Source organism: Pocillopora damicornis, chromosome 10 (genome assembly GCF_964200805.1).
Source record: "Pocillopora damicornis chromosome 10, jaPocDami1.2, whole genome shotgun sequence".
NCBI classification, from domain to species: domain Eukaryota; kingdom Metazoa; phylum Cnidaria; class Anthozoa; order Scleractinia; family Pocilloporidae; genus Pocillopora; species Pocillopora damicornis.
Window position 1 is genome coordinate 22885833 of NC_142679.1, and position 13598 is coordinate 22899430.

A 13598-nucleotide genomic window follows, 5' to 3' on the forward strand; every position below is an offset into this window, starting at 1 on the left:
GGTAAGCCGATGAAATTCACCTTCGAATAATTTGTAATTTAGCGTGTTTTTTTAAGGGACATTTTTTGTACCCGGTAAAACATCGGATATATTGAAATTGACATTCTTTAAGAGAATAAATGCTGGTCTAAAATGGGGTGTAAAAATTAGTTTCGGGCTTTTTACCAGCGCCGAGTAGGAAGCCTCTCAAAATAGCGCGGTTATCACAACAAAAGCGTGTCAATCGGAAGTCAACAAATAGCACATTCTCCAAACCCGAAAGCAAAAGAATTTTAAAATTTTTACATTATAATTAATCTGTTTAGTCTTCAGTAATCCACAGCGCTGAAGAACTTCATTTTTAGATCCTCTGAATAAGATATTGACTAAATATTTATTTCCGTGAGTATTTTATCGTTAGACATTTCAAAATTAGTGTCGCCCTGATCCGAATCAACTTACACGGTTTTTTTCAATTTTCCCAGCTTATTTTTTCATGATCTTTTAGAAGCAAAACAAAATACCAAGAAGCTACACGAATAGACGAAACCTAAATTCCCATCATGTATATATACTACAGCAGTCAGCAAGTAAGTCTATTGGAACTTTTTCATGCTTTGAGCATGAAAAACTGAGACAGCGACACACGTTTTCCCAAAGGTGAACATTGTGACCTCTTATACTCGTGTATTTTTTTCTTCTTTTTCAAGGAAGCAACGTTGAATAATCGATCTAATCGAAATACAAAAGCGTAGAGAAAAAAGTGTGGTTATGCGATTGTTAGACCCTGAGGTTTTAACTGCACGAGGAATGAGAAGCAGCTAAAAAAGTAAACAGAACATTAAATTACTAATTATGTGTTGTGGGCCATTAGCTGAACTATTTTACAGGACTTTCAAGGAAACGAACAAATTGACGACATTTAGGAAAAACAATAGCGACCATTTCATTACATCGACAACTTAGTTCTTAGATTGGGGTGGGAAGGGGAGAAACCTTGGGAACGAGGTTGCGACATCAGTAAATGAATTCCAAAATTAGCGACACGAATATCCTACCTTAAAAGGCTTCAGAGACAGCTATTAGAACAAAATCGGAATCGAGTGAGAATAGGGTTACCACCATTTTATCCATCTTAGGGGCACATTTAATTGACACACTTCATTATAATCAGTCGTCGTCGTTAACAATCCTAGAGCGTATACAGGACGGCGACAAAGATTTTCTCCCCATGCTCCCGACGAACTTTACGGCATGACTAAATGAAAGTTCTGATGGAACATTTCAATAACATTGGCTTAGCCACTCATTCCTCAACGCTGACATGCGCATTCCTCGCAAAGCGACTGCAGTTTTTTCGATAAAGGCTTCTTGCGACTAACTGTAAAAAAGGATTAATTTCCAAGTATACAAATATTTTGTTGAAGGCATACGTTCATTGTTACCAGTTGTTGACAGTTAATTGACGTGATTTTCCCAATTTTTAAAGCCACGGTGCTCAGTACTCATTGAATGCCCGGAAATTAATTGTATACCTGCTTTTATAAAAACATTTCCTTTTCCAAGGATTCGAAATTTCAAGCGATTCAGAGCTTTACCAGGCAAGGAAAATGTCGCTTGAAAAGTGCACGAAATAGAGAATTTTAAGTACGCGAATTTTTAGCGATCGTTGAAAGTTTCCCGTGGCGTAACAATTCAAATCTACAGGTCTTTAAATTGAATAAAAAACTTGGTTAACCTTCAAAGAGACATTTCTATACTTAAAACAGGGTTTTAATGCCATGCAACTTAGATCAGAGCAGATTGTTTGAGAGGGGATGAGATATGTTTATTTGAGCTGTTTTCATGACACATGGGGTGTTCTAAGTTTTAATTTTTTTTTGGTTTTAAAAGGTATATTTAAACAAATTAAACTCACCATGTTCGTTGGCCTACCAATGGGTATCTTTAAAAAATTATCAAGGAAATTGGTTCTCTATCATGTGCCATCTCCTGCTCGGTGTTAGTGGGCATTCGCTCTTAAATGGTGAATTAGGTACTGCAGAGGCTTACCAATATAACGGAAAAACAACGCATCAAATCATAAAGTGTCACTATTGAATTCGTTTTCTAAGGTTCAAGAAATTCATTAATAAGCTAACTGTGCAAGCATCATAGGTAAAAAATGGCCTTGCGTAATTCCCAAAAAATCAAGCTTTTACATGTTATTGGGAATTTTTTGAAAGACCTTTACCTTTAAGGTTGATTAAGCATTATTCTAGTCACGTTCGTTGAATGAGCCAGTAAACACGTTTTCGTACTACATTTAAACCAATATCTAATTGTTTATCATGAGTGAGCGATATTATCACACCGCTTTAAAAACGTTCGTCCCTTTTGGATTCATATCAACTCAATTCGGATAAAGGATGAATGTCATCACTTAATCCAACAACTGGTTGAAAAAATAATTAAACGAGGTTTCTATATATTGTGGGCTTTCAAAGTTTTATGTGAGAAAATGCTTGATAACATCAATGAAGAGATCTGACGCCCTTGACCTGTTAAAATGGAAGATTGTACATCAAGCTCCTCGCAACAACGTTTACTCACAAACATGTAAACAGTATTAAGGAGATATTTTCTCATTAAAAAAAATACACCTGATGTGGACAGAAGCCAAAACGTACTCAGATTATGTAAAATGGAAAATATCTACCAATTGCGTGTAAGCAATTTCAGGTATATTAAGGTGTTGCGACTATCTTTCTTTATTTGGTAATTTTAGATTTCCTTTCGTTTTAAAATAGATTTACGTTATCAAGGAACACTTGGTATGGAAAGTGGTTTAATCACCGATGAGCAGATAAGTTTCTCATTCCAAGAAAAGAATAACACGAAAGTTGTAAGATTACATCACACAAGGAAATCTCGGATAGCTTATGTGGAGGATTCTAATCAGTGGCTTCAGCTCGATCTCAGAGCTCAAAACACTGAAGTAACACGAGTAGCAACACAGGGATCCCATCAACATAACAAATGGGTGAAAAAGTACAAGCTACAATACAGCAACTATGGAGTGAGATTTCAAAACTACACGGAACAGGGACAAACCATATCAAAGGTAAAACTGATCAGAGGCGACAAAGGGTTCTAAAACACGAGCTGCTTATCGTACACAAAGCCAAGTTCATGAGTCGGCAGTTATTTAATACAATTGTTACGATGTATGAAAATTTCATTCATTTACCATTTTCTTTGCTCGGGTACAAATCTCATCTATCCAGTTTTTTATTAACCTTGGATATATATTTGTAGAAAAAGTTCGACTTAATTTTACCGTACGGCGGTATGGGATATATTTCATGAATCAAATCGCTCGTGAGATATTTCACGGTTTACCTAGCGAGAAACAATGCATATTATAATTAAATAGCTTTTGTTAAAAAAGATTCTTATTTATTCAAGACGGGCACGTACCGCGCATTTTAAATAAAAACACTCAACATTTATTTCACATCCTTTATGATACAGGAATTTGACGGAAACATAGATCAGAACAGTGTTGTTTATCATGACCTGAACCCACCAATCACAGCAAGGTACATACGTTTTCTACCTGTGGAGTGGAATGACGAGATATCAATGAGAGTGGAACTGTATGGATGCGTCAAAGGTAAGGAAATGGCTTTCCTCTAAAGCTGATAATCATTGTACCTTACCGGCTTATTAAATAACCTGAGTAATTGATAATGTTTTGTGCTGGATCCAATTAAAGATCCTTTGGTCAAGAAAAACTAGATGAAGGTAATGAAAGTTAGAAGTTAAATCAGCCAAACCTAAGACGTAAGTAACTATCAAAAGCAGTGACTGGTGTGTCCAGAATTTTCTTCAATCAAACAAAACTGTAGACAGTTTTTTTCTAATAAGCTTGAGATAGAAAAGGACACCGCTATACAGTTGATCTGATCATAGGAGCTCTTAAAGGTTCTTCATTTCGTTGAAAGTTTCTGTAATTATATTAACCACATTTTTGAGGTTAATGTAATCTACGCTTGATTAATTGTTTCGTGATCTTATAGCTACTTTTAATCCGCTGCCGTAGATAAGTTATATTTGTAAAAGGCTTGCGAACCTTTCGTAAACAGAATGTGGAAGATTTCTCGGCATGCAAAGCGGTGAAATCTCTGACGGACAGTTAAGCGCCTCTTCAGAGAGAGACTCTAACCACTCCGCCACTAAGAGCAGACTTCATGTTGTAAATCCTGACAGAGAGGGATCTTGGGCAGCTGCAAAGAATGATACGGATCAGTGGCTCCAAGTTGATCTGGTTATTCTGCACACTAAAGTGACACGTGTAGCAACACAAGGAAGTAATGGACACCAGGGGGAGTGGGTTACAAAGTACAATCTACAGTACGGCAACGATACAGAAAGGTTTTACAATTATACAGTCCCAGGAAAAAACAAAACGAAGGTAAAATTGATTTCTTGTGTATTGATTCCCGTTTAAACAGGAAAAGAAGTATTTATGGATCACCATGGGCAGGGATTTTGCAAATGCACCGCCAGTAATAATTGTGTGATATTGAGGCCCTAGAGAGGCACGATTAGAGGAATGGTGTATGAATGATTTGTGGGGCTGTTTTCACATCGTAATAACTGATATTCATGAAATTAATTCTTATCAAAGATTTAATGGAAAACCTCTTATGTTGTTAATTCAAAGGTTTTTGCTGGAAACATGGATCAGAATACCGTGGTTTATCACGACCTTAACCCACCAATAACAGCGCGTTACATTCGATTTAAACCAGTGGAGTGGCAGGACTGGATGTCAATGAGGGTAGAACTGTATGGCTGTGTACAAGGTAAGGCCTGAATAACAGTTACGATTGAGCAATACCTCTCGTAACGAGTAATTCATGCCAGATAATACTTCATTTCCTGTTCAAAAGCGAGCGCTTGGGTATTGTCTGCCGTGTGTCATCTCAATCAAAATCGAGCTGCTACAAGTTGACGCGAGTTTTCTAGACCAATAACAGAGCGAAGTAAGGCAAAACCAATTCAATCCCGGAAAACTTGCTATAATGATATGAAAATTGCTCTGCATAGCATTTTTCAATCGACTTATCAGCTTTGGTCACATGGAGTTCCTTTCTTCTTCACTTTCCTCTTTTCACTGTCACGTGTGATCGCCGAACCACAAACTGGAATAATTTGACGAGAAAAACTACTCTTATTATGGGAATGGGAAGGAAACTTTTTCTTCTCTTAAGATTTTTAGACTCCCCAACAACAAAACCTGGTGATGGCTCAACCGCACAGTTTATGAAAGTATCATGCCGCTACTCAAAAAAAAACATTTTGATTCAGGTCGGCAATCAATATCTTATTGCTGAATGTAATCCTTAAATGCATTGAAGTAAGTCAATGCCCGAATATCAAGGATTTCTACCTTCTAAAAGTACAATCGTGAGCAAGCTTCGGAAAATGCACAGTACGAGTTGTTCGAACACTCTAAGTGACTGATGTTTTTATTTCATTTTTTTTTTCGGTGATTCAATAATTTATGTAGCTGTAAAAACATTTTCTCAGTAATGGCACCATTGGAAATGTCAACGAAAATTTTGACAATCTCTTTCTAACAACATTTCTTTTATTGTGTGTTTTTATGCAGGATTTACAGCTGTGTTTACAAATCTTGGAAAGACTGGACTAGAGGGTCCAAAGTCGATTGGTTGTCATTACAAAGATCAAGACCATGACGGGCAAGTAACAGTGTCCAGTGGTATTCAACTGTGGACTGTGCCACGCACTGGTAAATACAGAATAGAAGCAATAGGAGCCTCAGGGGGGTACGGTGAGGACAGTTTTATCAAAACCGGAGGGGCACGAATGATTGGAAACTTTAATTTGACCAAAGATGAGATCATTCATGTACTTGTTGGTCAAAAAGGGGAAAAAGGGAATTTAAACCCAAAAACTGCCGGAGGTGGAGGAGGTACATTTGTAGTGAGAGAAAACAACATTTCCTTAATCATAGCTGGAGGTGGAGGGGGAATTAAAAAGATATCAGAACAACATCCAGGGTGTGATGCGTCCAAAAACAAAACAGGAAATGGAGGGAATAACTGGCCATTGGGGACAGGAGGAAGTAACGGACATGGAGGAAAAACGAGTGATCAATCTGAAGGTAAGCGGAGAAAGAAGATAAAAAAAACAATCATTGTGTTCAATTCATCAGGACAGGAAGACAACAGTAAGATTTATCAGAACTTAATTATTAAAATTACTAATTCTAACTTTAAAGTTTTTCTTTTCTCGGGGGCACCTCTTAGAATATTAAAAGTTCAACTGAGTTTTCCGTTCAGTTTTAAAAACCGTACACATTTATTTACCACCGATCCGTCGATATGCATACGCATCACTTTATTTACATTTGTCTTGTCCTGATAAGCTTTTAATAATAATAATAATAATAATAATAATAATAATTTATTTCTTATAGAGCGCTATCTACAATGACAGATCAATAGCGCTTTACAATTAGTGTCTCTAAATACTAAAATCTCAACTAATTACATATTACAGTTAACTTGGCTTTATACAATTCATAACTTAACCACTATTGAAAGAACTGCCTGAAAAGAAAAGTCTCAATTGAATTCTTAAAAATTTCTACAGATCCAATATTGCGTAATTGCAATGGTAGCTCATTCCATAGATGCGGTGCAGCCGCCTGAAATGCACGTTCACCCAGGGTTCCCAGCATTTTACCTCTTGGTGGCTCTAATAAAATACCTGAGTTAAATACCCAAGATTGTACGAGGACTTGCGTTTGATAACCAAAAGATTGCTAATATATGCGGGTGCGAGGCCGTGAATGGCTTTAAAAGCTAATAATAGAACCTTAAAATGTATACGCGCTGGCACAGGTAACCAGTGTAACTCAAAGAGTGCTGGAGTAATGTGAGAATATTTCCCGATATCCATAATTAGTCTAGCGGCGGCATTTTGCACACGTTGTAACTTAGCTATTTGCTCTTTGGGAAGGCCATACAATAAAGCATTACAGTAATCTAACCTGCTCGTGATGAATGCGTGTATCAGGGTGAGTAAGCTGTCTCTCGATAAATACTTCTTAATGCGTCTAATATGATACAGGTAGAAGAAACCCGCCTTACATACATTGTTGATATGGTGGCGCATATTCAGGTTTGGATCAAGCCAGCTTCCAAGGTTCTTAACTTGGTAGCTAGGTTTTCTCTCTGAACCACCTACTTTAATATTCATAGCCTGCAATTTGTTAAGCTGCTGGCGAGTTCCAATAATAATAAACTCAGTCTTATCGTCAGTAAGAAGGAGTCTGTCATGGATCAGCCAGCGCCTGATCTTCTCAATACAACATTCCATCGCACGGACTGCATCTTCCTGGGATGTGTTACTAATAGGTTTGAAACTCAGATAAATCTGTGTGTCGTCGGCATAGCAATGCACGTGTGGGAGTTGATCCTCAACTACCCTGAATAGCTTGAATACATAGATGAGAAAGAGCAGGGGGCCCAGTCATGACCCTTGTGGGACACCACACTCCAGACTAAAGCGCTCTGAAAGAGATCCGTCAATGGAGACTCGCTGACCTCTTTTCGCCAGATACGACCTAAACCATTCCAAAACGATTGACGAAGGGCTAACGCTCGAAACGTCAGCTTTTTTACCCTTTTCGGAGGCTAATTTACGTTTCCAACCCAGTTGTTTACACGAAATTACCCTCTTAGAATATCAATTTTCTAAAAAATCCGAAGTGTACATTCCTCGTGTACATTTCCTTTGTCCTGATAAGCTGTTCATTTTCTAGCAATTGACTACCCAACAATATTTTTAAATAAGCTTCTAAAAATTGAGAGGCGTACTAAGTTGATAATATTGCGAATCGTCGTTTAAACGTTCTCAAGTAAGAAATCAAATAGAAGCCATTTATGAGACAACTGCTTCTCGGTTTTCGTTTATTGTAGGTGGTGGCGGCGGCGGCGGCGGCGGCGGTGGCTTCTACAGTAATGGACAAAGTGCTGGGCGCGGTGCTGGTCAAGGAGGTAAAGGATATCTTCAAGGAGGAAAGGGTGGAAATGGTAAGGGTGGGTTTGGAGGTGGCGGTGGTTTACGTGGAGGTAACCGTGGAGCTGGAGGCGGTGGAGGTTACTCTGGAGGAAATGGTGGAGCCAATGAAGAGTTTTCTTGTGGAGGAGGGGGTGGATCTTTTAACAGTGGGACAAATCAGCAGAATGAATGTTGTTTTAATAGGTATGGACATGGTAGAGTGATCATCACGTTTCTTCAGTGACATGCCCTTGGCAGCACTTTCTCTCACAAAAGAGGCTAATTCTGTTTTGAAGGCTGATTGTTGTCAGTCTTTAAACTCCGGAATTGAATAATATTTTGTTTAATATCGAGCACTTTAAATTGTTGGCCAAACGGTGCAACCTGAGGAATTAAAGTCATTTGTTTTTGAGTTCAGATTTTAGATTTACAAACATAGTTAAGGATCACGTCTGCCATAAAAACTGCTGTTTTTGTTTTTTTTCCGGCTCTTTTCTGAGCAATTTATCAGATGGACATGTGCAGCAATTGAGAACTAATTCACAAATAACATGCAGGTGATGAGGACTAGTAAGTATTCTGTGGAGAAAATGTTGTGAACATAGTGTTTCGTATTTTTCTGCACTTCAATCATTACACATATTTAAGAATGATTTTCAACTGACTACGAGGGTTTATCAATTCATTTTTCTTGATTAAGTCAAAACCAAACTCGATTTTCAATTTTAATACGATCAGTTAGACCCAGTATCTTTGTTTTTCCAGCCGCTCTTCGGATGATGGCATTTTTTCGCACGACACAGATTGCAGTTTTACTGCCATTGGCGCTGGTTACAAATTATCCAAAAAACTTTTTATTTGATTTGGGATTTGTATGGCCTCATTTGTTGATTATCAACAGAATCCTCTATTTATAAATATTTTACCTTTGTTCTGGTTTTACAATGATACTCTTGATTCAATGTTTCAAAGCTTTCAGTAACACCTTAGGTTGGAAAGATCCGGACAGTAGAAAAAGAGGGCCGAAATATGGTGGCGAGGGCACAACTCTTACGCTTTGTGGTTTCACTGATAAATCTCAATGATTCGGTCTCGTTTCTCGAAATACGTGAAAGCAAAAGTAAGGATGGAAATCAAATATTATGTCATTCTTCGGTGTTCTGTTTCAAAACCACGTTTATTCATTGGACTGGGAATACTGATACGTCTACAGAGCGAACTGGTGCCGTAATAATTGGTGTTATAATAGAGTGCGTGACCAAAAAGGCTCTCAGTCTGACCACTGATCAGGGCTTACACTGGAGCAGAATTCTTTTGATAGCTTTCGCTGGAACTGTAAGTTAGATCGACTATGTGACGATCACGAACATAGTCGTATCTTGGTTGATATCATCAATTTATAATTAGTCATTAAATAACAAGCAGGGAATTAGGACTAGCTTGTATTTTAAAAAGAAACTATTGTGAATTCAGTTCTTCAGATTTCACGTGTCACATTATAGGAACGCTTTTCAATTGACTGTAAGGGTTTATCATGTAATCAATTTGTTTTTCTTTGTCAGCTCAAAACCAAAAGGAATTTTCAATTTTCATTCTTGAAGTTTGACCCAGTATCCTTGTTTCTCTTCCCTTTGGGTCGTATTTTGCTGAGCATGAGACAGACTGCATTTTTTTTACCGCGACCGGCGCCGGATGCAAACTGTTCTCGAAAAGTGTGTTTTACTACTTTGTAATACGTTTGGTGTCTTATGGTTTTTATCATTGGAGTACATCATTTTTTTATTATTTTAGTTTTGGTTTTAGGATTCCTAGTCAATTGAAAAGGGTTCAGCTTCACCTCTAGCGGAATCCTGTAAAGTGACTGAAAAAAATGGCCCAGGGTTGATGCCAAATTGTCGATGTGGCCTCTTTAGGTAATGTGTTTCCAGATGTTGATTAATTAAGTGGGGACTAACGAATTCTAAAATGAGATTCAGTCATTTAGGTTCTGTTTCCCTGTTCAGAAAGCAGTGTGTAAAAGTGGTTATATATGCTAAGGTGATGACATAAACTTAACTTTATTTTCTTGTTAGATTAGTATGTTTTTGTCAACGTTTAGCGTAACTTTTTAGGAGGCTCTCAAGCTCTTCCTCATAAAAAGGAGGAGAAAGGGGTAATTGTAATGACAACTATCATTTCCGTGAGTTTTAGTCAGTAGCATCAATTTAAATTACTGTAATGGCTCTTTAGTTAGTTGCACTTAAGTTATAAATTAACACTTGCTGAGAACAAAGTTATTAAGGAAAAGACCGTAGAAAATATATTTCACCGAAAATACGAGAATCCACACGCTCACTATATCAATTTCCCGACCTTCGTTTTTGGTTTTCGGTTTTTTTGTTTTTTTGCTTCCTTATCCTTTCAGTCTCTGCTCCTGCCTTACTTTCTCAACCTTCTCAACGTTGCCTCCCTTGGTTAGAGACGGAAGATTCACCTACGATCCACATGGTCGTAGAATGACCTCGAACACAGGCGTAAAGGATGGTGAATTGCAGATATAAGAGGCAGTTTGTGTCTCTATTAACTCTCCAAAACATTCTCAATAATTAAAAGAAATTTTGGATGTGTCCAGCAAATTTACCGAAATTTACAGAAGCGGGTGCGGGGGTTGGGGATCTTGCAGTGTGTGATAACTTATATGTGCTGAAGAAATTTCAGGGACATGACTGTTTCCACATTTTTCCAGATTCTCCTAACATTAAAGGCATTTTTTCGACTCATGTCATTCCTGAAAAGCTTTGTCCCGAGTATGAGATATAAATTTTTGATCTTTACAAGAAGATTGTAGAGTAAAGATTCGTGAAAAGACGTCAAGCAACCATTATCTCTCAAGTCGTAAAATTGTAGAATTTAGCTTTAGCTTCTTGCCACCTCCGACTATATATGGTTATAGATCAGTGATTATTATTGAAGTGGAAATATGGATAAGTGTGAGAATAAAAAAAAGCGTGATATGAGGCTTAAGCACTTTCAAGCTGAAGTCAAAATGCACTGTAATATTCGTGGATTTTTACAAAAACTTGTCATTTCGATGGGCCTAATTATTCGCTTGCACAGTTTGAACACAGCTGAAACAAGTCGGTTCCCATGATAAGTCTAACTTCGGGCAAAAGGTCTTTGAAAAGACGTGAAGTGAAGCATGGACGGGGCTTTTCATCACCTTGGCCATTGCTCGTGAAACCCGCTGTATAACAAACTCATAGGGTCTGAAACTTGACCACTTGAAAACTGGCCCCACGAGATAATTTAAATCCTTCTTTAACGTTCCAAAAATTTCGGGTCATTGACGCTTTTTTGGTAAGACGGTCGTCTCTACTATTCCATCAAATGTGGGCGGACGAGGAGAGCGTATAAACATTTTAATACTCTTTTGTTATCTTTATTAACCTAACAGGGCCTTCAAATGTTCGCACAAGACTCTTCTCCTAGTATTGGTATAATGAATTATTTCGTCTCAATACTCACTCTTCGCGCAATAGTATTGGATTACAAATACACTTTTATAAGAGGTTCGTGACCATTTTGCCATTTTGCAATCCAATTTTTTTAAGCAAGATGAGTACAAACGGATGAAGTTTTAGGGAAATAGTTTTTGAAGAAGCCTAAAGCGAAGGTTTACCTGAGGGTAATTATTCACGTCTCTGCAATGCTGTTCATGAACATTTTTAACTTTTCGATTCCAAAAGATGGATAAGATGACTAGTGACAGACTTTGGCATTTTAAAAAGAAGGTGAGAGGTTTATTTAAACTTGACTGAAAAAGCTCGGCCGGATCAATATAAAACTTGACACAGCTTTTCTACGGTTTCGTCACAAAAAATTAATTCTTATGGGCCACATGACGATTAAAAAAAAAAGCAGTTCTTTAAACTTTTCGCCGAAAAAAGTTACGTGGCTCTTTGTCACAAATTGGCTCTAAAGTTGATCTTAAGCTTTGTTCAAATTTCACAAAATCTTCATCAGAAGATTCGTGTATTTCCGGTTTAAATCACTTAAACGTATCCACAATAGTCCGTATGCTTTTAAATTGATGCACCCTAAACGGCATGAATCTTAGAAACTTTTTATAAGCTGATTCTTCCTACGAGCGCTGAATATCGATAAGATGTCTACATGTATAATTAATTAGTTTGGACAATTACCAATTTTGTAAAACTCCTATCGCTTATATATTTTCCGTAAAGATTCGTATATCAAAGCATAGCATAGACTTCTTATCTGTTTGTACCGATTGAAAAAACTTGTTTTACCGCGAGAAAGAAAAATAAAATTAACAAACAAAGAAAGCAGAACAGAACAAAAAAGCAACTATTCCAAATATATTTGTCCCCTTGTTTTAGGCAGAATATTATAATCTAACCTGAATGAAGCGATATCGCCATAGCAAGTAAAGTATTCACATTTTCAGACAACATCTGTCGGCGAGTCTCATGCGTTCAGTAGATTTCATTTGGTATCACTGAAGAGATCACATGCAAGTTATTAAAAAACTGTTATGAATAATTTGCCCCAAAGGTGGTTTGTTTCTCGGCTACTAAGTAAGGGTTCTTTACCAACGTGATCTACAACTGAGCCATGAAAGTAGGAATGAAATCACTTTATTAAAAGCACCTGGTAAGGGTAATTATCTTCTACGTTATTTGGTTCTGAAGGGTTTTTAGGATGGGTAGATTAGTTTTTGAATAAAGACACTGAGTGGGTGGTTTGTTTCTCAGCTATTAAGTATAGGTTCTTTACCAAAGTGATCTACAACTGAGCCATGACAGTAGGAATGAAATCACTCTATTAAAAGCACCTGGTAAGGGTAATTATCTTTTGTACGTTATTTGGTTCTGAAGGGTTTTTAGGATGGGTAGATTAGTTTTTGAATGAAGACACTGAGTCGCAGGGAGCTTTGTTCGCTCCACAATAAAGTTGTCATAACTAAAGGGCGGTCTTGTGGTCAGTTATTGTTATGAAAAATGCCTGATTATGATTAACATTTGGGGTTTTCAATGAGACAAATAGCAATTTTTAAGGGAAGCGCGATCAATTCTTCCGAGAAAAGGAAACAAAAATTTCATCATAGACGCTAAGGACCGAAAACTATTCATCCGTGTTATTAATATTTGTCCTCAACAGTTTGGATTGAAAAAGTGCTGCACTGAAAAAGGCTATTACAGTTCCATGCTCTCACCACGCAAAAACGTCTCTATTTGTGGGAGAACACCAAATGTTCAACACCTTACCAAAAGGTTCTCTCATTTTGTAATGCATGCTGAAATCCTCACCGACGACACCACCTCTGACTAAAATCATCTGCGAGGAGAAATCAACTTAATACCAAGAGATCTGACTCAATAATTAATTTTCCTGGAGAAAAGCTATTGCTGACCGAAGTAAGGGATGCTCTTAAAACTGAGGGCTTTAATGGACAAGGCTAAACCTGAAAACAGTCCAGTTTTCAGTATGCAGCTGTCCACAAGTTTTGTTTTTGTGTTAATTCTAACGTAAAACGTTTT

General features: G+C 37.4%; 1 protein-coding gene across 1 annotated transcript; it reads left to right on the forward strand.

The window, feature by feature from the left end:
• Positions 1-2741: 2741 nt before the first annotated feature.
• LOC149039458 (lactadherin-like) lies at positions 2742-12990 on the forward strand. The gene is made up of 6 exons (XM_089185629.1): positions 2742-3082; positions 3493-3634; positions 4107-4435; positions 4688-4829; positions 5639-6139; positions 7977-12990. The coding sequence occupies exons 1-6, from the start codon at positions 2795-2797 to the stop codon at positions 8300-8302; spliced, it is 1728 nt and encodes a 575-aa protein (XP_089041755.1). The 5' UTR covers positions 2742-2794; the 3' UTR covers positions 8303-12990.
• Positions 12991-13598: the final 608 nt, after the last annotated feature.

Coding starts and splice junctions, on each gene's coding strand:
- LOC149039458 (XM_089185629.1), top strand. CDS start 2,795: ATGGAAAGTGGTTTAATCACCGATGAGCAGATAAGTTTCTCATTCCAA. Junction 3,635..4,106: donor ACTGTATGGATGCGTCAAAG/GTAAGGAAATGG, acceptor TTTCGTAAACAG/AATGTGGAAGATTTCTCGGC. Junction 4,436..4,687: donor CAGGAAAAAACAAAACGAAG/GTAAAATTGATT, acceptor GTTAATTCAAAG/GTTTTTGCTGGAAACATGGA.